At 33.7% G+C, this 20,573-nt stretch overlaps 5 protein-coding genes across 5 annotated transcripts in view; 2 read left to right on the top strand and 3 right to left on the bottom strand.

Moving 5' to 3' along the window:
- Window positions 1-758: 758 nt before the first annotated feature.
- LOC119832161 (probable RNA-binding protein 46) lies at window positions 759-6,120 on the bottom strand. Its single transcript, XM_038355772.1, has 6 exons — window positions 5,944-6,120; window positions 4,619-4,737; window positions 3,653-3,744; window positions 3,009-3,304; window positions 1,752-2,074; window positions 759-1,460 (listed from the first exon to the last, which is right to left on the bottom strand). Exons 1-6 carry the CDS (start codon window positions 6,118-6,120, stop codon window positions 1,292-1,294), a joined length of 1,176 nt encoding a protein of 391 aa, XP_038211700.1. The 3' UTR covers window positions 759-1,291.
- Window positions 6,121-7,059: 939 nt separating this feature from the next.
- LOC119832525 lies at window positions 7,060-9,246 on the bottom strand. Its single transcript, XM_038356185.1, has 7 exons — window positions 9,218-9,246; window positions 8,965-9,065; window positions 8,598-8,795; window positions 7,892-8,049; window positions 7,591-7,788; window positions 7,414-7,507; window positions 7,060-7,337 (listed from the first exon to the last, which is right to left on the bottom strand). The coding sequence occupies exons 1-7, from the start codon at window positions 9,244-9,246 to the stop codon at window positions 7,060-7,062; spliced, it is 1,056 nt and encodes a 351-aa protein (XP_038212113.1).
- Window positions 9,247-9,694: 448 nt separating this feature from the next.
- Window positions 9,695-14,804, top strand: LOC119832162 (developmentally-regulated GTP-binding protein 2). Its single transcript, XM_038355773.1, has 8 exons — window positions 9,695-9,969; window positions 10,239-10,399; window positions 10,869-11,039; window positions 11,593-11,736; window positions 12,106-12,213; window positions 12,700-12,857; window positions 13,301-13,427; window positions 14,205-14,804. Exons 1-8 carry the CDS (start codon window positions 9,906-9,908, stop codon window positions 14,364-14,366), a joined length of 1,095 nt encoding a protein of 364 aa, XP_038211701.1. The 5' UTR covers window positions 9,695-9,905; the 3' UTR covers window positions 14,367-14,804.
- A 1,668-nt stretch (window positions 14,805-16,472) lies between these two features.
- Window positions 16,473-18,666, bottom strand: LOC119832164 (ER membrane protein complex subunit 3). Its single transcript, XM_038355775.1, has 5 exons — window positions 18,387-18,666; window positions 18,139-18,277; window positions 17,494-17,611; window positions 17,070-17,231; window positions 16,473-16,805 (listed from the first exon to the last, which is right to left on the bottom strand). The coding sequence occupies exons 1-5, from the start codon at window positions 18,533-18,535 to the stop codon at window positions 16,627-16,629; spliced, it is 747 nt and encodes a 248-aa protein (XP_038211703.1). The 5' UTR covers window positions 18,536-18,666; the 3' UTR covers window positions 16,473-16,626.
- Window positions 18,667-19,014: 348 nt separating this feature from the next.
- The window catches only part of LOC119832159 (endonuclease III-like protein 1), a 4,348-nt gene continuing 2,789 nt past the window's right edge, over window positions 19,015-20,573 (top strand). Inside the window, exons 1-3 of the mRNA XM_038355770.1 lie at window positions 19,015-19,408; window positions 19,531-19,662; window positions 20,009-20,179. Coding sequence (XP_038211698.1) covers window positions 19,211-19,408; window positions 19,531-19,662; window positions 20,009-20,179 — 501 coding nt within the window. The 5' untranslated portion in view covers window positions 19,015-19,210. The remainder of the gene's footprint in view (window positions 19,409-19,530; window positions 19,663-20,008; window positions 20,180-20,573) is intronic.

Raw genomic sequence — 20,573 nt, 5'->3', positions numbered from 1 at the left:
CTGCACAAATTAATACAGCCATCTCTCACAACGCCAAAAACCTAATCTAATTCAATCCACACACGATTGAAGCCATGAATTAATGTGCTGAACATGCATAGCCCCCGAGCACACGCACAACTGCAAGCTTGGCGAACATATTTATATTAAATAATTTTCTATTTAACATCATCACTCATCAATGAATTTCAGTGTTGTTTCTATTTATAAAATAGACAGCATGCAGTAATTTTTATATAGTCGTTTAAAATAAAGAAAACTAGTTTAGACTTAACGTCATTGTTAAAAATAAAATAGTGCATTTAATGTGGACATATCAAACTTGCAGCGACGTGTGGGCAATCCAACAAAGCGCATAATATCCAATAAATAATACCCATAATATTTAAAAACCTTTATATTCATTGATTCATGCCTCCAACGATATAATAAGTGCATGGAATGATCTTAAACCTAGCTCAAACAAATAGATAATAATGCATAATTCATGCAATAAAAAAGAAAAACGCTTGTCCGGGTAACTGTGTAATACAATACTGTCCATATTTTTTTTTTCCATTCAAACAATGATTCATAAAAGCTTCACAAAAACATCAAAATTGAATTATTAAAACGTAAACGAAAATTTCATTGAATATTTGATTTTTACGGGGTGTTAAATTGATAAGATATTCAAATTAGATTAATTAAATAAAATCGCGATATATTGAAATGCGTAAAAATTATGGTATCAAAACTATTCTTTAATTAGCAATTACTATATTTTTCGAGTTTTATCCAATTATATACAAATATATTCCAAATAATAGTAATACTTCACCATGAATTGATTTTTGGATTGTAAATTGTCACATTAATTTTCTCTATTCCATTGTGATATTTACCCTTCTCTATGAACGAAGCATTTCACACATAAATCATGTATATTTCTTGGTGTCACATAGCTTTATATTGCTGGTATGAACATAACATTTTATAATCTTTAAGACGAATGAATCATTACTTTTCTACTAGAGTAACAGATTCAGAACGCGATTTGTTCACTTTATTATCCGAGCGCTTCAAAGACAGATCACATCAAGTTTGTTGTCAGGCATACAAATAATAATAAACATTATGAATAAATCGCTTTAAATCCCTAACTAGTTTAATTGCAAAATTTATACAAACAGAAAATAAAAATCGCGAACGTATACATTTTAAAAGTTTCATTCAACTATTAGGTATATCCAAACAAATCTTCTGCTGACGTATAGTGATGCGTTACACAGTTACCCTCTGGGGCGGAGGCTCACTCTTGCTTGTCCATGAACTCGTGCAGCGGGTGCGGCGCCGTCCACGGGTTGTAGGGCGGCGCGTCGGCCGCTTCTCCCTCGCTGCTCGAGCCCCACGGGCCCCAAGTGCCCCATGTGGACCCGGAGCTCGATAGCGGGCTCGCGCTCATGCTCGAACGGCCCCAGCTGTGTGCACAAATTATTCTTTCCATGTATGTTATGTTTAGGTCGTGTATTAATAGATAGTGTGTGGGTATGCTTAATTTAACCTAGTTTTCAAATCTTATAAAATATGACCGACATGTATGATACCGACAATGCTTTCAGTAGTAGTTTTCACTCTCACATATTCAATAATTACTTCCTACATTTCTTTATATTTGTTCTAGATACATACTACTAGATATATTTTATTTTATTTAAATATGAACAGACAAACATCGTATCGTGACTTTCAAATACAGTTATCGAACTTACTCATTAGTAGTGGCGTTCTGCAGCTGTCCTTGCTGCACCAGCGACAGCGGCTGCGCCTGCTGCTGTTGTGGCTGCTGCGGGTGTTGCTGCTGCGGCAGCGCGTGTTGCGCGTCGTGCTGCGCGGCGTGCGGCGGCGCGTGCGCGTGCAGCTGGGGCTGGGGCTGCAGCTGCGCGTGCGCGTGCGCGCGGTGCGCCTCGTGTATCATGCGCAGGCGACGCGCCTGCGACCAGCGCTCCAGCGAGTACGAGGCAGCCGCGCTGCTCGCCGGCTCCTCGGGCAGGCGGTAGATCTCCACGCCGCGCTCGGGCGTCCAGCGGCCCACCTTCATAACGATTTTTTTTATAACTAATCACATGAGCAAAAGGATTATTTCGATAATGTATTTACAATGAAACCTTATGCCATTTTTATTTTTGGCAGCTTTTGAATTCACCTTTTTTTGATGTATATACTATTTTCAAAGCCTCTTTATTTTATACTAGCTTTTCGCTCGCGGCTTCGCCCGCGTAGAATTTGCTTATATCGCGCGACATGCTAAGGAGTATTTTCTTCGCATTAAAAAGTATGGTTTGTTCTTTCCCACTTTTAGCTCCATCTTCATACCAAGTTTCATCAAAATCGGTTTGACAATAACGAACTTTCATACAAACTTTCATCCCCTCTTTCAACCCTTTCTACCCATTTTTCGCGATAAAAAGTATCCTATGTCCTTTTCCAAGTTCAGTACCTTCATACCAAATTTTGTCAAAATCGGTCCAGTGATTCAGGCGTGAAAGCGTAACAGACAGACAGACAGAGTTACTTTCGCATATATAATATTAGTAGGGATTTCATATATTATAATATTTGTATATTACACGTATTAAACGGGAATAAAACAATATCTAATATATAAAATTCTCGTGTCAGTTTTCGTTGCCATACTCCTCCGATACGGCTTGACCGATTTTTATGAAATTTTTCGTGCTTTTCCGGTATCTATTAGAATCGGCCAACCTCTATTTTTCATACCCCTAAATGATAAGATTAAGGCAGAACAGCGTTTGCCGGGTGCAGCTTGTAGCTGTATAAACACTTCATTGTATTAAATATTTCACTATACAGAAGTCCTGCTTATTCCTTTATTTCTTGCAGTAGTGCCTGTCCACGAATGACATCTATGTAGTCAAGCGTCTATGTGTATGGTTCACGAAATTTTACAGCTACTCGCATGAAATAGCTTAGGTATTTCTAAATGGAGAGAGGTGCATGGTCACCTCGCGGTACTGGCGTAGCAGGTGCGGGCTCTGCGGCAGCGACCAGTCGACCGCGGGGCGCGCGCCGGCGCCCCAGGCCGCCGCGGCCGCCGCCACCAGCGCCTTGCGCGCCATCGCGGCGCCGCGGTGCGAGCGGTACTCCACGATGGCCGCGCAGCCGCCGCCCGATCGCCGCACGCGCACCTCCACCGCCTCCTCCGTCAGCGCGTACACCAGCCGCACGATCTCCGCCGACGGCGTGCCCGCCGGAATGCGCGATATGAATATGCGGCAGTTGTTGATCGACGGGCACACGCCTGCGCAAGCGCACGCATATATGTTAGCTAAAGTCTCATAAATATATATGGAGATCATTTGTCAAGAATCAGAATTGATACAAATTTTTTTTGATTCGACTTTACTTCTAGGCAAATCTTTACCGTGAATACGAAGCTTTAACGGACACGATTTGAAACTTGTATATGTATGTAACATTTAATTTACCAATAAACAAAAAATAACAGATTTTCAACCAACCTGTTTACTTCTATAACTTGCTTTGATAACTTTAATTTGTTTTTAATACGCAATGATTCCGGTGACGATGCCTTTCTCCAAAAGAAAAAAAAAAAAAAAACGACGAATGTTGATCATAGGGAACTTACCCAATTGCCATGAAGGACGAATCATGTAGTTGTTGAACATACGTATAGCATTGCTTGCCTCCACTTCAGTCGTGTACATAGCGAAAGCATACCTATGTAGATAAAAGATATTGTAACTTTAAACTTTAATATTCCATGTCTAAAAATAATACTCCATTTTTCTTTGTGGTATGTCTCGATGTTAGCCTGAAGGACTATTATATCTAAACACGGACACGTGAGTGAATTGAAGGTTCACCCTGGTAGCGACTTGCTCAATAAGAGCGTACCCCTTGACGAGCAGTAAGAACCTCGGCTTCGGGCTGTCGCATGAATAATACTCCGATACTCTGCCACATGCCATGTATTTGTATGGAATTCTACTCCGTTATTCGAATTTTTATATTTGAAAAGACAAATTACCATACTTCAGCTTAAAATAACAGCCTGTAAAATAGTAGTTGAAACGTACGAAATGGAAACTAAAGTGCATTAGGTTCCAAACAAAACAATGTTAGTCGTTAGATATAGCGCGATCTGCTTTAAATCAGACTCCTATTAATACAATTCGTTGACAGCGTTTCCGCCTAATGGAGAAATATACAATGCCAATAAATCGTATTTACTTTACGCGACAACTGCATGTTGTTGATTAAATAAATTATGTAATATTTAATAACAAGGTTTTTAGACCGATTATTCATAATTTAAGAAACCAATACATAAGAATTTTATATTATACATATATTACTCCTCGAGCCTTTTTTCGGACAGAGGTAACAGTTGTAAGTATACAACCGTTTTTTGAACGCACTTATCTTAGACTAGATTTTATAATGTCATTACTTCGTATGGAAGGGTAACCCAACCGAAAAAAACCTCATAAAAAAATTACAGATTTTTTAACTTAAAAAACGAACATTGTCCGATAAAAACTTACTATATAGCGATCAAATATTCATGAATTACAATCTAACTTAGTCTTACCCTCTATTCCATCCCGAAAAGTTAATCATGAGACGAAATTCGAACAGCTCCCCAGCTTGGCGAAACAGAGGCACCAGGGTGTCTTCGAAGCAATCGTGAGGAATGCGCCCAATGAATACCTGTCGTTAAAAAAAAAACAGGTGAAGGAAATTTATAAGAAATAAAAATTACTCGGAATTAAAGAGTTATTTATCGCCTATTAGAGTTACCGAACATCTGCAGCCAACCCCTACATGTTCATGGGCAATGACGATCGCTTACCATTAGAAGTATCAACAGCTCAATCGCCTGCTCCTACACGAAAACTTGGGTCTTATTAAAGAAGAAATCATTAAAAAAATAGTCATTTGAATATCTTGTACAGATTTCACTCTACAAACGTGCAGTATCGTAAAATAATAATTACGCATGTTTATATATTGAGGCAAAAACTATGAATTGACTTTAAAGAAAACATATTGTATTGCTTTCAGATTTTTTTTTATCTTAATCGTCTTAGTAAGTCTGGCATTGGACATCTGTACTGAACTGCAGCTAAACAGTTCTATTATCGGATTCTCTCGTACACATTAACGCAGGTTTTCCCAACACAAATCATACAGTTGGTATGGGTGGATTATGGGTGTTAGACGAATGTCAGAAGACTCTAGTGAATAGTCTGTCTGCTATCAACATTTAACACTATTACGTTGTTATTTCACATTCAGATAAATGTAAATATCTGTTAACTACATTATATAGAACAAGAAACTAAAAAAAGGTGTTAAAGTGCTTAAACAGCGTTATCATATATATTAATACTGAATGTTATCTTCAACAAAAAGAAAGGTCTCTCCGAATGGTATGAAAAATGAAAACGCCGTAAACAGCACCTATTACCTAATTTCGCATCTACAAAATGGGCGCCAAATCGGCAAAATTTATAAATCGACGTATTTAGATTTCTTACAAACACGTAACTGATTCTTAAAAACATATAAATAAGTAAATAAACTATAATCGGACTGTACGAGTTAGTAAAATATGATATATTTATTTTTGTGTCATTGCAGACAACTGAAGTGGTGAATCGTCTGATGGTAAGCGACCACTACCCGGCGCCCATGAACATTGGCAAAGATAGTGTGCCGCTGCGAATGCGCTGTCCGCTTTTATGAGATAAAGAATTGACCACTGGGCAGAAAGGAAACGGGCTGCCGGTTCCCCAGTCACCGAAACACCGTTTTACGCCGGTTTTCTAAAGGAATTTGGTACTTCCCCGGTGCGAGCTAGCCTGTTGCATGTCAACTCTCACATCAATTAAAAAACGAAATATATCATCTTACCTCACAGTTTCTAGATGGTTCTGGGCCGTTCCATGCATGGGGTGCTTTTCTATAAATCCTTTGTCCATTGATTTGAGTCAATGTATAAGATGTATTGTTCTCGGTTAAAGTTAATAATCTAGACGATAATTCATACTGATTTACTTCACTAGATGGATAATTCTTAACAGAAGGCATTATAATGCAAAAAAAGATTTTTAATTAATTTATTCTTAAAATAAATGTTTTACGATTCGTACGCGCTCTCCAAAAGAGCTAAAAAGGAAAAATGCAATCAACACAAAAAAATGGCGCTATTGCTGCATGTAGAAAAACAAAATGGTGGAAAAAGAACCATAGTGACCTTGACAGAAAAAATCAGTACATATACTATTTTTTTTTTAAATAAATATTATTCAAGTTAACGAATCTATACTGCTCTAAAATAATCTGTTCAATAAATAACGAAACAATGATATTTATTTCATATATATTATATAGACACACTTGGATATCAATATATTAAGTGTAGTAACGGAAATCAAACAGATTAATTTCAAATTTAGAAACAACAGCATTTTCATAAAAAATAATCAGGTATTGAAGGCAAAATAGTACCTAATACATACAACTGCTATTATTGTGTTTTTGTGTGTAGTTTTGTTATTTTTAACTTAAAATTATCGATTAAAAAAAATGGGATTAAAAACTCTCAATTGACTTCGAAAGTCATACGTGTACTTTTATAAATAAATTTAACATCATGTACGGTAATCTTACAGATTAATTGTACAAAATATATTAAAAACAAATTTAAATACGTTTCTTATAAATCATTTTATGGAAACTAATTTTTACGATATCATTTTAGGAACGGAAGTTTTTAAAGGATAACTCTAATGACATTTTCGCGCTAATAATAAATAGAAAAATATGCATAGGGACTTCCGGTAATGATTTTTTCTTATTTTCAAATTAATAGTGACAGATGTAAAATTAAAATTGTGTTCTTAAAAATAACTACACACAAGTAAACTTTATCAAACTTTCATTTGAGAACTATACAATATTTTTTATATTTATTAAAATAAACAATTTCGAAAGTACATTATTTATTTATAGGCAGAGCAGATATTACTATATCTGACAAACAAGAGTGACCATTATATTAAGTTTTAATACTACATCAGAAATACTAATTATAATTCCTTGTTTTTTCACTATTTTGCTAGTATCGAGACTATTTCTTAGCTGCATCCGTAGAATATAAATACGTCGAGTTTTTGGATTCATTCTGTAAATCTGTTGCTTTGTGAAAAACTCCAATTTCTTCTGATTCATTTGTTTTATAACAACAGGAGTAATGGCTGTTATTGCTTCAAGTGTTATAGAACTAATTTGCTGCTTTGGTATGCCTATAAAAATAAAAAGCGCATTACATAATATAGAGTAAGCATGTAATAAAGAACCTAATATATTAATGATACTAACAAATAAAAAGTGTGCTCAATCTTCCTAGTTCATGTGACGACCATTTATACGGTTCGCCGTATGCATCTGCATGTGTAGCAATACCATACAAAGTCTATACAATAAAAAAAAATTAAGAGTATTCAGCAATTCCAAGAGTAAAAAATTGTTTGAAAACGTAATTTTTTTGATTCTTACTTTAGTTTGATCAACACTACACCTTCGCAATTTACCCAGTACATCAACTGTCAACTCTTTGAATGTTGTAGGAGATATCTTCGCTAGGTCGAATACTGGAAAACCACACAGCAAATATCCCAGTTCGTTAATATGAGATGCATTTTTATACCATGAATTTCCGTAATATCTTCTGTACGCAGCTACGAGGACGCCAAACTAAGATATTAATTTACATTTGCATCATTATCCATGGTTATTATAGATAATTTACATTATCGATCACAATCCTTCATTTCATATACATAGGAATCAATAATACCTTACGATTGCTTATGTCGACATAATGTTTTGAAAAATACTTAAAAACAGACGGATCACCAAAATTCGCATAGTACAGATCCTCCTCTGGCACAACATTTAACAATTTACCGAAAGCCAAAAATTCACGGCCTTGTAAATAAGCTGCAGTTTTTCCATCTGTAAGATTGCCTAAATATAAATATGTGGATGATTTAATTTTTAGTTTCATAGCATTGAAATGCTTTATAAATAAGAAATTTTGAAAATGAAATGTCTATGATTTCATGTAACCAAAGGGCCATACCCGCATTACTACCGGGCGCCGTTTCATATGATATCTCGTAAGTAATATTTTCACTTTTCTGATGGTTTTCACGTTAACGAAAACTTTGTTCTTTCTGAATAGATTCTACATACAGGAATTGAAGACTTGAAAAAACATTTTACTTATATCTGTACTAATATTATAAAACTGAAGAGGTTGTTAGTTTGTTTGTTTGAACGCACTTATCCCAGAAACCACTGGTCCGATTTGAAAAATTATTTCTGTGTTAAATAGCCCATTTATGGAGGAAGGCTATAGGCTATGTATGTACCACGGGCGAGGCCGGGGCGAACCTCTAGTTTTATATATTTGATTTTCATCCGCCAGATCGGTGGGCAAACAGTTAATTAATATATTCTAATTAATGTATGATATTTTCGTAGTAAATTTTCAATATTACCCGTAACTATATCCCAAGCTAATAGTGCCCTGGATATGGGAATAAGATGTTTTTTCGTGTGGGATAAGATGTGCAAAATTGTTTCCGAGTCTAATCTTAAGAATGCACTAGGAGGTCCAAAGAAAATCATATCCATAGAATTTTCAATTTTCATACGATTATCCATTTCTTCATAAAAATCTTCGTAAACGTTGATATCTATAAATTTTATAAAATAATAACAGTTCGCTTTGGTTTCCCTCAATTTCACGCTCTATACTATTTATATATTTCATTTATTTTATTGAATAATATTTTAATAATATTAATCACTCTCCTCAATTCATTATATTTGGGTTATATAAAAAACTAGGTCCTGTTGTTTTACCTGATTCTGTAATTGCTATCATTGAATTTCTTTCATCTTCGTATTGCAAGTCTAATTCTTCAATAGACTTAGTATTAGCGCTATGGTCAAAACCGAGAATACTGTTTGAAAAATTATAATTATACTATCCGAAAAACGATGTTTAATAGTTGGTGATAAAAAAAGGATTATAATAAGTATTAGACAATAACTGAGTCCAATTAAATTGCATGTTCTTCAAAAAATGCTTTTGTGTTTTATTATTATACATTACCTGCGTACAAAAATCGCGTGAATCATCATTTTAATAATCATTCTCAAATACGGAGGGACGATTGAAAATATTATCATTTATGACATTTTATATCTCGTAGGCCTCGTAGCTATGAAAAATACCTACCTGTGGGTGTTCTTTCATACGAGTATAAAGTTAATATGTTAACCGCAGTTGAATAACACAATAACAATATAAATATTGATGTAATAAGTCTCAGAAAATCAAATTTTATGGTCATGATTCGAGGAGAAATTTTTAACTACTAATAGAAGAGGTTATTTTTGAATAGTTCAGTCAAGTGGGCTCTAATAAACATTTTTTTTAATTGTTTTATCTGGTCGTTATTTTGCACACTTCTTTATTTAAATTTTTAAATTCACATTCACTGATATATATTTTATTAGGTCTATCATGGGCTGTCACATTACAATTCCCAAATGATGTGTCAAAAAATGACAATACAGCTATCTGTTGACAATGCAAAATGTCAAGCGAAATCTGTTAACCTATTTGCCGTACTCGCTAAAAATCTGAAGAAATAATTAATTACTCGCCTTTGCTGTAATCTAATGCCTTAATCCGCAATGGTTCTTGCAATTTAGTACGATATTGATATTGCTAAGTAGTAATAGAAATTAATTTTCACGTTTATAAGTTTGTTGACTGTTGCTAAGTTTGTAATAAAATGGGTATCTTGGAAAAGATATCTGAAATTGAGAAGGAAATAGCTAGGACACAAAAGAACAAAGGTAAATTAATACACAAGTTCATATAGAAGTAACAAAATTTGCGAATAAGTTTGTTGGTTGTAAAGGTTATAAAATAAACATAAAACAAGTATTGATAGTTCCATATAGGCGATTGATTTGAATGAAGTGCATTGAATATAAAAGATTTAAGTCTTTTTTCCATATATTTCACTTTATTATAACTACTTAATTATATACCTTTCAAAGATAATTATTTTGAGCAGATGACTGTAATATAAATCATAACTAAAATTTCTATTTATTTTCAGCCACTGAATACCATTTGGGGTTATTGAAAGCCAAGTTAGCAAAGTACAGGTCTCAGCTCTTGGAACCATCTAAAAAGGGGGGTGATAAAGGGGAGGGTTTTGATGTCTTAAAATCAGGTGATGCTAGGGTTGCTCTCATAGGGTTTCCTTCAGTTGGTAAGGTGAGTTTTTCTTAATATTTTGTTATCCGTTTGAAGCCACTGTTTTTATTATCTATACTAATATTATAAAGTGGAAGAGTATGTTTGTTTAAACACACTAATCTCTGGAACTACTAGTTCGATTTGAAAAATTCTTTCAATTTTAGATAGCTCATTTATTGAGGTAGGCTATAGGTGAAGCCGGGGTGGACCACTAGTTAAATATATTTAGACAAAGATTTAACATTTTGTATTCTATTGGCATTGTAATCCATTATTATATATCATAAATTATTCCAAACCAAAATAAATGTTTCATAGCATTCAAAGTAATTTTTATTTCTTTTTAAAGTAAAATATATTAATTATGTAATGAAACAGGAGTAGGAGAGTTAAATAGCTTTATAATAGATATTTTGTTATGAAATTGTGTCATTTATTTTTGTAGTGTAAACAACGACCAAGTTACTTATAACTGAATCTTTTCCAGTCGACTCTGCTCTCAACGTTAACTCACACACACTCGGAGGCTGCGAGCTATGAGTTCACAACTCTCACATGTATACCCGGTGTTATTGAGTACCGAGGTGCTAATATACAGCTGCTGGATCTGCCGGGTATCATTGAAGGCGCTGCACAGGGCAAGGGTAGAGGAAGACAGGTACTATATGACATGTTGCATATGATTTTATCTCGAAATAAATTTTTTGAGTACAACCCTAACCCGTTTTCTCTAGACAGCCTAGTTTAATGTCAACTAGAGATTGATTAGAATTTAGCAAATAGTAATTTTATTTATTTTTATATATTACATGTGTTGGTTCTTGATTTTGATTTATAAGGGTTATTTGATTAAATGCAAATGAAACAGTATATGCATTTACTTTATGCATACCAGTAGTGAATGTCTTTCCAATTTTCAACTTGATTTTTGAGTTTTTTGGTCCTTCATCCCTATTAATATTGTAAATGCGAAAGTAGCTGTGTCTGTCTGTCCAAACTGATATTGATGAAATTTGGTATGAAGATAGAATGAACTTGGATATAGGATACTTTTTAGTGAAAAAAGAGTACTTTTTAGCGAAAAATTGGTAGAAGGGGTTGAAATAGGGGATGTAAGTTTGTGTGGAAATTCCTCATCTTGTCTACTAATAGCTTCATATTAGGTAAATAAAACGAGACACATATAATGACTATTATGACGACAATTCCAGGTTATAGCAGTAGCGCGTACAGCGGACCTGGTGCTGATGATGCTGGACGCCACGAAGCCGTACGTGCACCGCCAGCTGCTGGAGAAGGAGTTGGAGAGCGTCGGCATCAGGCTCAATAAGAACAAACCTAATATTTATTTTAAGGTAAGCATTTGCAGTCTAGGCTAGGTATAGCATAACTTGCAAAACTTAATTTTGTGTTTTAAGTTTGATTCAATAAAAAAAAATCGTAAAATCCTACTTCCTACTAATATTATAAATGAGAAAGTTTGTAAGGATGCGTGTGTGTTTGTTGCTCTTTCACGCAAGAACTACTGAACCGATTGCAACGAAATTTGGTACCTAGACAGCTGGACAACTGGAATAACATATAGGCAAATTTTTATCTCGATATTCCTACGGGTTACGGACTTACGCGGGTACGCAGCTACTTACCTATAGATATTTCTTTTAATGATTGATTTTATGATTGTTTAATAGCAATTGCTTTAATATCAACTAATTTATTTTCAGGTTAAAAAAGGCGGTGGACTGTCGTTCAACTCCACATGTCAGTTGACTAAAGTTGACGAAAAAATGGTGCAGATGATTTTGCATGAATATAAAATATTTAATGCTGAGGTAATTTTTATTGGGTAATCTATCTCAGATTTTTTACTGTGTCTTGTAACTGTGACTTTAATAAGCAGTGTAAAAAGAGCAGTTTATTTTTAACCGACTTCAGAAAATGGAGGATATTATCAATTCAACTGTTTTTCTTTGTGTTTGTCACCTTATTAACTTTTTACTGGGTGAACTCATTTTATGATACTGATTTCTATAAAGACTGGTGCCGTCAAAATTTAGTCCAATTTTGACAATTTAAAGTTGATTCGCGTTGAATCGATTCGATTGGAATCGTTCCATTTATAAAACAACCCCATCTAAAGTTTGCATGGCAGAGATTGCTCATAAGCGACAAGGCCGACAAATTAATATGCTAAATGTATCTTTACTATCTGTTTTCTTAACTGTATTTGTGTATGTTTTGTCTTGTGTGTCTGTCTGTCTGTCTGTCCGTCTGTCTGTGTTTTTTTTTTATAACGCTCACTCTCTGGTATCGCACAGGTGCTGTTCCGCGAGGACTGCACGGCGGACGAGCTGATCGACGTGATACTCGCGAACCGCGTGTACCTGCCGTGCCTCTACGTGTACAACAAGATTGACCAGATCTCGCTGCAGGAGGTGGACCGCATCGCGCGCCAGCCGCACTCCATCGTCGTGAGGTGTTTGGAGTTCTTTTTTTTTTTTTCTCTTACCGACTTCATAAAATTGTGGATGCTCTCGATACGTTTGGTTAGTGGGTTAGATGCGAGTTTTCAATCCATTGATGTGATTCATTTTGTGTTTTAATTGGTCCTATTTTAGAATTTGAAGCTGTCCCTGGTCCCTGGTATGTTGGTGACTATTTTTTGTTTTTTTTTTTTTTTGTTATATATAGTTATTAATGTTTAATGACAAAACAATTATCGTTTACGTTTTAACTTTTGCCCGCGGTTTCGCATGCGTGAAATTCGGAGTTGTGTAATAGATTATACATATAAACCTTCCTCTTGAATCACTTTATTTATTAAAACCCCATCAAAAACCGTTGTGTGTACTATTAAATCTAAGCATACACTTTGCTTTATACTATGTAGTGATATATATATAATTGCAAACATTCCAGTTGTAATATGAAGCTCAACCTGGACTACTTGCTGGAGACACTGTGGGAGTACCTGTCGCTCATCAGGGTGTACACCAAGAAACCAGGTCAGCCGCCTGACTTCGATGATGGACTCATTTTAAGAAAGGTACGAGACCGTGTATAATATTAAAGTTTTTTATTACGCTAGAGCGGACAACTGAGCTGGTGGTTGGCCTGATGGTAAGCGATCACCACCGCCCGTGAACATTTGCAGAGGTAAGGCCACTGTAAATGCGTTGACCACTTTTAAGGGGATATAGGATAAGGAAAAATAGACGGAAATAAAGGAATGGACTGGGAAGAGACTGGTGTCCCACTCACTGAATGTTAAAAATAATAAAAAACATAGCAGCATGCTACTATTTCAACCACGATCTTCTGCGGGGATGTTGTTCTTCCCCGGTGCGAGCTGGCCCAACTCGTGCCGAAACGTACTCGACTCCCACAATTAATTATGCGGTTTGAGAAATATATAAGGTGTTTATGATTTTATTTAGTAATAGAAAAGAAATTGTAGTGTCTGATTCTTATTCTTATATTTAAAATTTTTGATTGACGAGACCGGTTTAAGCTGGATTGATGAATCTCACTTATAAGATCATTTAGATGGTTTTAACTCAAAATTGTTATATACAATCAACGCTGCCTCAAAATATAACTCTCTGCTTTAACAAAGCCGAGCAGAGGATTCGTATTTAATTATTTATAACAATATCTGCAGCTCAGCTAATAAAACAATGTGAAAGTTCTAACTTACTTATTCCGCGATTTACCTTTCTGCTCTTTGCCTGGTATGGTAGTGATCACTGCACATTGACAAGCCGCCTATGGTATTATAAATAAAATAAACATAAAACTCTGTAACTCCCCATTCCTCCCCCAGGGTGTAACAATAGAGCACGTGTGCCACTCGATCCACCGCACGCTGGCGGCGCAGCTGAAGTACGCGCTGGTGTGGGGCACCAGCACCAAGTACAGCCCCCAGCGCGTGGGGCTGCACCACACCGTGCAGGACGAGGACGTGGTGCAGCTGATCAAGAAGTAGCACTAGCCTTCATCCCCTACTGCCCCCCTCCCCTCATAAGCTATAAACCCCATCAAAAAGTACCACTGACCTTCGATGGTTCGTAAATTTGTACAAATTGTCCATTTATGAACCGTAAATCCATCTTCTACACTGTGCGAGATTCCTTCCTCATATTTACAAACTAAGCTAAAATTTTCGACCCACGTCTCCTCTATATATCTTCTTTATTGGACTGAAATTAGTAAAGGTTTAAGTAACAGTGGATTGTTACAAAAATGAACACTAATATATCTGCAGGTTTCATTTTATATCTCCATATGCCATATATAAAATTATGCGGGCCTACAACATTTTCATTATTTGAGTTTCCATAAACTATATCTGTTTTATTGTAAGGGACAATAACAACTTATTTTATCAGTTTAAATGTAAATTATATCATTTTAAATATTTAAATCATATGTTTTATTTTGACTAAATCCATTAATAATTATGAGTGCGGCATTTAAAATAAAAACAGTGACTAGACAGAATTCGGAATAATCATTGTAATTATGAAAAGTTGATTTTCAGGTTGCCTTTGAATAATTCATATTAGAAAAGGAAAATTTTAATAGGTCATGCAAAATATAAACCCTACTATTCCTACTTATATCATAATGTGAAAGGGACTCTGTCTATCTGAGATCTATGTCTATGTCTTTCACGCCTAAACTGCTGTACCGATCTGTATAAGATTTAATACAGAGTTGGTATTAGTTTTGATACCTCATAAAGGACATACGATAATTTTTATTCCCGAAATCCCACAGTAAGCAGTTCTTTAATTAGGCGGGCAAAATATACCGTACATTGTATTCGGGAATGGGCTAATATTTTTGGTAAAATATCCAAAGGAAAATAAATCTTATATTGTTAATTGCCAAGATTTTTTAATTTCATAATTTCATATGATATGGCCCTGTATGATATTACAATAATTTAAAATTTCAAAGTATGTTTACATGAAATAATAGCTCAATTTAATTTGTTAATTAAAAAATACTCAGATAAAGGGAGAAGCTTTTAAATTCTAACATTTAACTACAAATAAAGTCTATCGAAATGTGTTAAAGTGTATTCAGCAATAAAATATATTTAAATTTTTTATGCCCTGTATTTATACGGAAATATTTTTTTTATTTCTAAAGAAAAGTGATTGTAGAGTATGTATGTTCGGTCAAAGTTGAAAAGAAAAGAATGGAAAATGTTTGACTTCCAACAATGATCAATTTTTTTCAAACAGATAACATAATATTATAGATTATTTAAAAATTTCTCAAGTGAAGAATTGTGAATTGCCGCGAGTTTAGCTAGAATATGACTACTTAGCACAATAAATAGAATAGATTTCTATTTTGGGATGATCATTGTGTTGTTGGAATAATATTTGTCACAATAATATTCAGTCAAAAATGCCTGCGGCATTAAATTTCTTTTAGATTATACATGTGTAAGATAACATTGATTTAATAATTCAATTTTGTGTCTAAAAATATATTGAACAGACACGTCACAGTCGGCTGTTTCCTTTTTTATATAGTTACAGACAATTGTATATATTTCCACTATAATAAACATTTTAAAAAACTTTGCTGTTTTTTTTATTTCCTATACAAATAATGTAAATATTTATTTTTAAACTTTAAATTATATAGAAAATAAATGAATGTTCTGTTCTGTTTATATTTTAGGCAGGTAATATTAACAATTCTGCTTACAATTTCCTTAGAAAAAAAACAGATATAACCACCATTTCCATTTATAATACTAACTTTTCAAGATAAATCAATTTCAACATGGTAGAAATAAATAAAACCTCTCTTTAAAATACCATTGTTTAATGTCCTTATAAATAATAAATTTACCTAAGACATATAAATAACACTACACCACTTTAAAAACAGCTGTATATGTGTGTACAAGAAAATTGAACCTAATATGTTATGTATGTAATTAACTGACATCGGTGAAATGCATTAGCACAATCTTAACCCTAAATTTTGATATACTATAGATATCCCGAATAACTGAAGTCAACAAATGTAGCTTTTTGGTTATTTTATAATAAAGGAAAATCCTTGTGACTGTTTTCCCTTCATCATCACACATCTTTATTAGAACATGTTTAACTCCTAATGCATTGATTTACATTGTATTTTTTTTTTTATTAAGAAGTTTATATTAAATATGAATACAATTCAAGACTTATATCAAACACTCTAACTCCACAATTAAACTATTGCACAATTTCTTCAGCCTTAGTGAGCAAGTCACTCTCTGCATTGGCAAGCGCCCACCTATGCTCCGTGATCTCTAGAGCCTCCCATTCAGCTTTGAAAGCCGCCTTGGGGTCAGGTGGCATGGCCATGGCTGCTCCGGACATCTGTTCTTGCATTACTTTAGACTGATCAGCGGCTGGAATTAAAATAATATTGTTTATAAAAAGCCAGATTCAAAATAGCTAGAGGATGAAGCTACCCTTACTTTCAGGGGGAAGTAATTGAAAACAATCAACAACATTAATAAACATCTGCTATATTTAGTTTATAAATAGTATATTGAAGTGAGTTCTATCTATTTATACATATTAAAAATTAAATGAAATCAAAATAATTTTGTATTAACATGTCTCAGTATAGATCAACATATAACACATGAAATATATTAGTTTCTACTTACCATTATTCTCTCCAAGTACCAATGCATAGATGGTCCTCAAACCAAACACATTGAGGAAGTACCATGATGCCGAAGAGACCCAAGAGGCGTCTAGATATGCCAGCTCCACACCTCGCTGCAACATGGGCTTGAATCGGAGAGTCAAAGGGAAGGGCACCTTGGCTGTAATACAAATTTTCATTTTGCAAGAATTTGTTTCATCAGTACATAGCATAAGATTGATTACCGGAAAAACTTTGTATCTTATCATTAATTGATGTAAAAAAACAATGATTAGTCTGTTCCAAAAGTATCACTAAACTCTTCAATTATACCTGCAGTTATAGTTATGCCTTAAACATATACACAAAAACATTTAGTGTCTATCTGAGGTTTTATATATTAATGTGACCGTTTCAATAATAAAAATCAAGGAATAACTTACTAGTCAGGAAACCACTAAACATCCAGTTAATCCAGCCTCCTATCACAATCATAGGCAGAACATTTGTCACATTGCCTTTCAACATGTCTGTCATCATGCCTGGGTCTGTCATGGGGTTCTGAAACATATTACAAACAATAAGCTCATATCATATTTAACTTCAATTTGCCTCAGTTTTATAGGAAAAACAGTTAACTTAGAGTAATTTCTTTAATATCCTATCTAATATTTAGCACATAGGCATCTTCTTAATCTGTAAAACACATCCTGTTTATGTATGTACAATGCAAAGCTGTACTTATACAGCCACAAAAAAACACAAATGGGTCTTTCGTGTCAATTTCTTTATCAACACACTTTTATTAACCTCACCTGTATGTTTGTAACTAACAAACTCTAAAAGAGTTTGCTTTAACTCTTTTAGAGTTTGCTAGTTACAAACATTCGATTTTGACTCTTCGTACACTTATCAAGGATTGTTAATAAAACAATAATTTCATGAGTTTATCTTATTATGTTATTGTCTTACATGTGATTGAGCATCATAATTAAATAAATCCCTTACATATACTCTGTTTAACAACAATTTATTTGAATCTATGATTAACGCGTGTCATTTAGTCTTATAAACTATAGTAATTTTACCTGAGCATTAGATGTCCGCTTCTGAACTTTGAAATAACCAGTATCCTCATTATTGAACCAGTGTCTCCGCATCGCGAACGACTGTTTTGGTAGATACTTGCCATTCTCACGCAACAGCCGGGCTCGTATCATCACTTGACTGAAAAAAATTACATTTATTTTTTTTCACCTCACCGTAAAAGCCACATAGGTTATAATTGTCTTTACGAAATAACTGAACAAAAAATATTCAAGTAATTATTTCATACCTATCCTGCACTTGCAATAGCTCTATTTTCTTCTGTGATGAAAGAATAATTGATACGTAATGCCTGACAATACCAACCAAAAAAGTAATTACTACGATTGGTAAAAACACCCATAGCCTAATTTTTGGATCCAATAACAATTCTGCCATTGTGATTTAAATATAAGATATATTCTTTAAATATATTTTTATTCCTTCTTTACAGCAACTCGATCCTTTAATAATATTTTAAAATTTCCTTACAATAAATACAAATTACAAGTTACAGATTCATAGTTGTCAATTGAAAATGACAATTGATAGATTTTTTTTTAATATTTAATGGCTTGATTACGAGACCTTTAAGCCAGCGATAGATAGATTTCACGGAAGAGTAGTATAATAATATGGTTTTCACTGATCACTTATTATATTCTAGCATTATGTTATTTGTGTTATTATACTACTCTTTGGTTCTAATTTAAAATGGATATCGTTTTAAATTACAATGAATATTACATTGTAATTTTAAATAGTCTCTGCGGAAATAATATGTACCGAACAAAACATATGTTTGAAAATTTCGTTTTCATTGAGATTTCACTTATATAAAAGTACTCTGTGCTTGTTTTTTCTTAAGCACGACACTATTTTGAAGTCGTGTCGTAAGTCGTTTCTGTAATCTGTTGCAATTTGAAATAAGCTTCAGCCTAACTTCATAAGTTCAGCCTTTTATAATTTGTAAACATTGCTGGTAAACACAAGACGAATAAACTGATTTGAGTACTCAGTTAATTTATCCAATACATAATAATTGTAATTCGAGGCATAAAGTTTTCTATAAAAATGCCGCGAAAAAAAGCAGCCTCTACGAAAGTCATTCAAGAAAGCATTTCTAATCATGAAAAGGATAATAAAATTGAAATTAAACTTGAAAATAATGAAAATTCTGATAAAAAACTGAGTCAGAATTTGGAAAAATTTAAGTTTGAAAAGAAACCTCATGTTAAAATTGAATTCGAAAAAGAATCCCCTACAAAAGAGGTAAAACAAAGTTAGGTTTTAGTTATACTTTTGAAATATTTTTTAGTGCAGTTCATGTAGTTGCTACTAACATTCTCGTTGCTTACAAAAATTCTTCCACTATAATTTATTTATATTTTTAGGAAAAAGGATTGTGGGAGCCACCTCATTGGAGAGAATTTCTTGTTAATCTACGTAACATGAGAGCTAATAATGATGCTCCAGTTGACTCCATGGGCTGTCATATGTGTATGGATGAAAATGCCCCACCTAAGGTACTAGTTTATGTTGTATGTCTAGTAGGAAATGAGTGTTAAAAAGGATGCTGTCCCATAATTGGGCAATGATTTTCCCACTTTCTATATTTTTCTAGTTCAATACTTATTCTTTTATGCACAATAAAGCTCATACTAAGTATAACAAACTTAAATAGGAAAAATTTTTTGAAAGAATAGAAAAAAAATTGATGAACCATAGCAAATGGTTTGGCAAAAAAAGCGGGCTCGAATCCCGCCTCTTGATCAAATTTTTTCTGTGCTTCGAAATTCTCAATTATAAAGCATTTCAATGCTATAGAACTAAAAATTAAACTTAAATAGGTTCTCCAATTGTAATTTTCAGGTGATTAGGTATCAATCACTTATATCTTTGATGCTATCAAGTCAGACCAAGGATCAAGTGACATTTGCTGCTATGGAACGGCTCCGTAAGAGAGGTTTAACTGTAGACAGTGTACTTGCGATGAGCGATGAGGAATTGGGAAAGTTAATATATCCAGTCGGTTTTTGGAAGGTAACTTAAAGTAGTACTCTTAAGATATTTGTTATTTAAATTTATGTGTGATATATATAGAATGTCTTTCTGTTTATCCTAATCGCTGAGGAAACTATTGTCATTTCAAAAAAAATTCTTATAGTCTATAAAGAATACGCCATTTTAAGATCAGAAAACAAAACTAATTTATTTCACAAATACCTACATTACTATTGACATAATCAATTGACATATTAATATCTAACATACCTTCCTCCTATACTTTAAACAATCGTTTACTAGTCCAATCTCTATATAAAGTTACTTATAAATTTTGACAAAATATTACACAATTTAATACAATTTATCTCCTGAAGAATGTTATAAATCAGTTATACAAAGCAACAATCACAATTACGAAAATAATTATATA

The sequence above is a fragment of the Zerene cesonia genome, chromosome 15 (assembly GCF_012273895.1).
Source record: "Zerene cesonia ecotype Mississippi chromosome 15, Zerene_cesonia_1.1, whole genome shotgun sequence".
Lineage (NCBI taxonomy): Eukaryota > Metazoa > Arthropoda > Insecta > Lepidoptera > Pieridae > Zerene > Zerene cesonia.
This window is presented reverse-complemented; position numbering and strand designations above follow the sequence as displayed.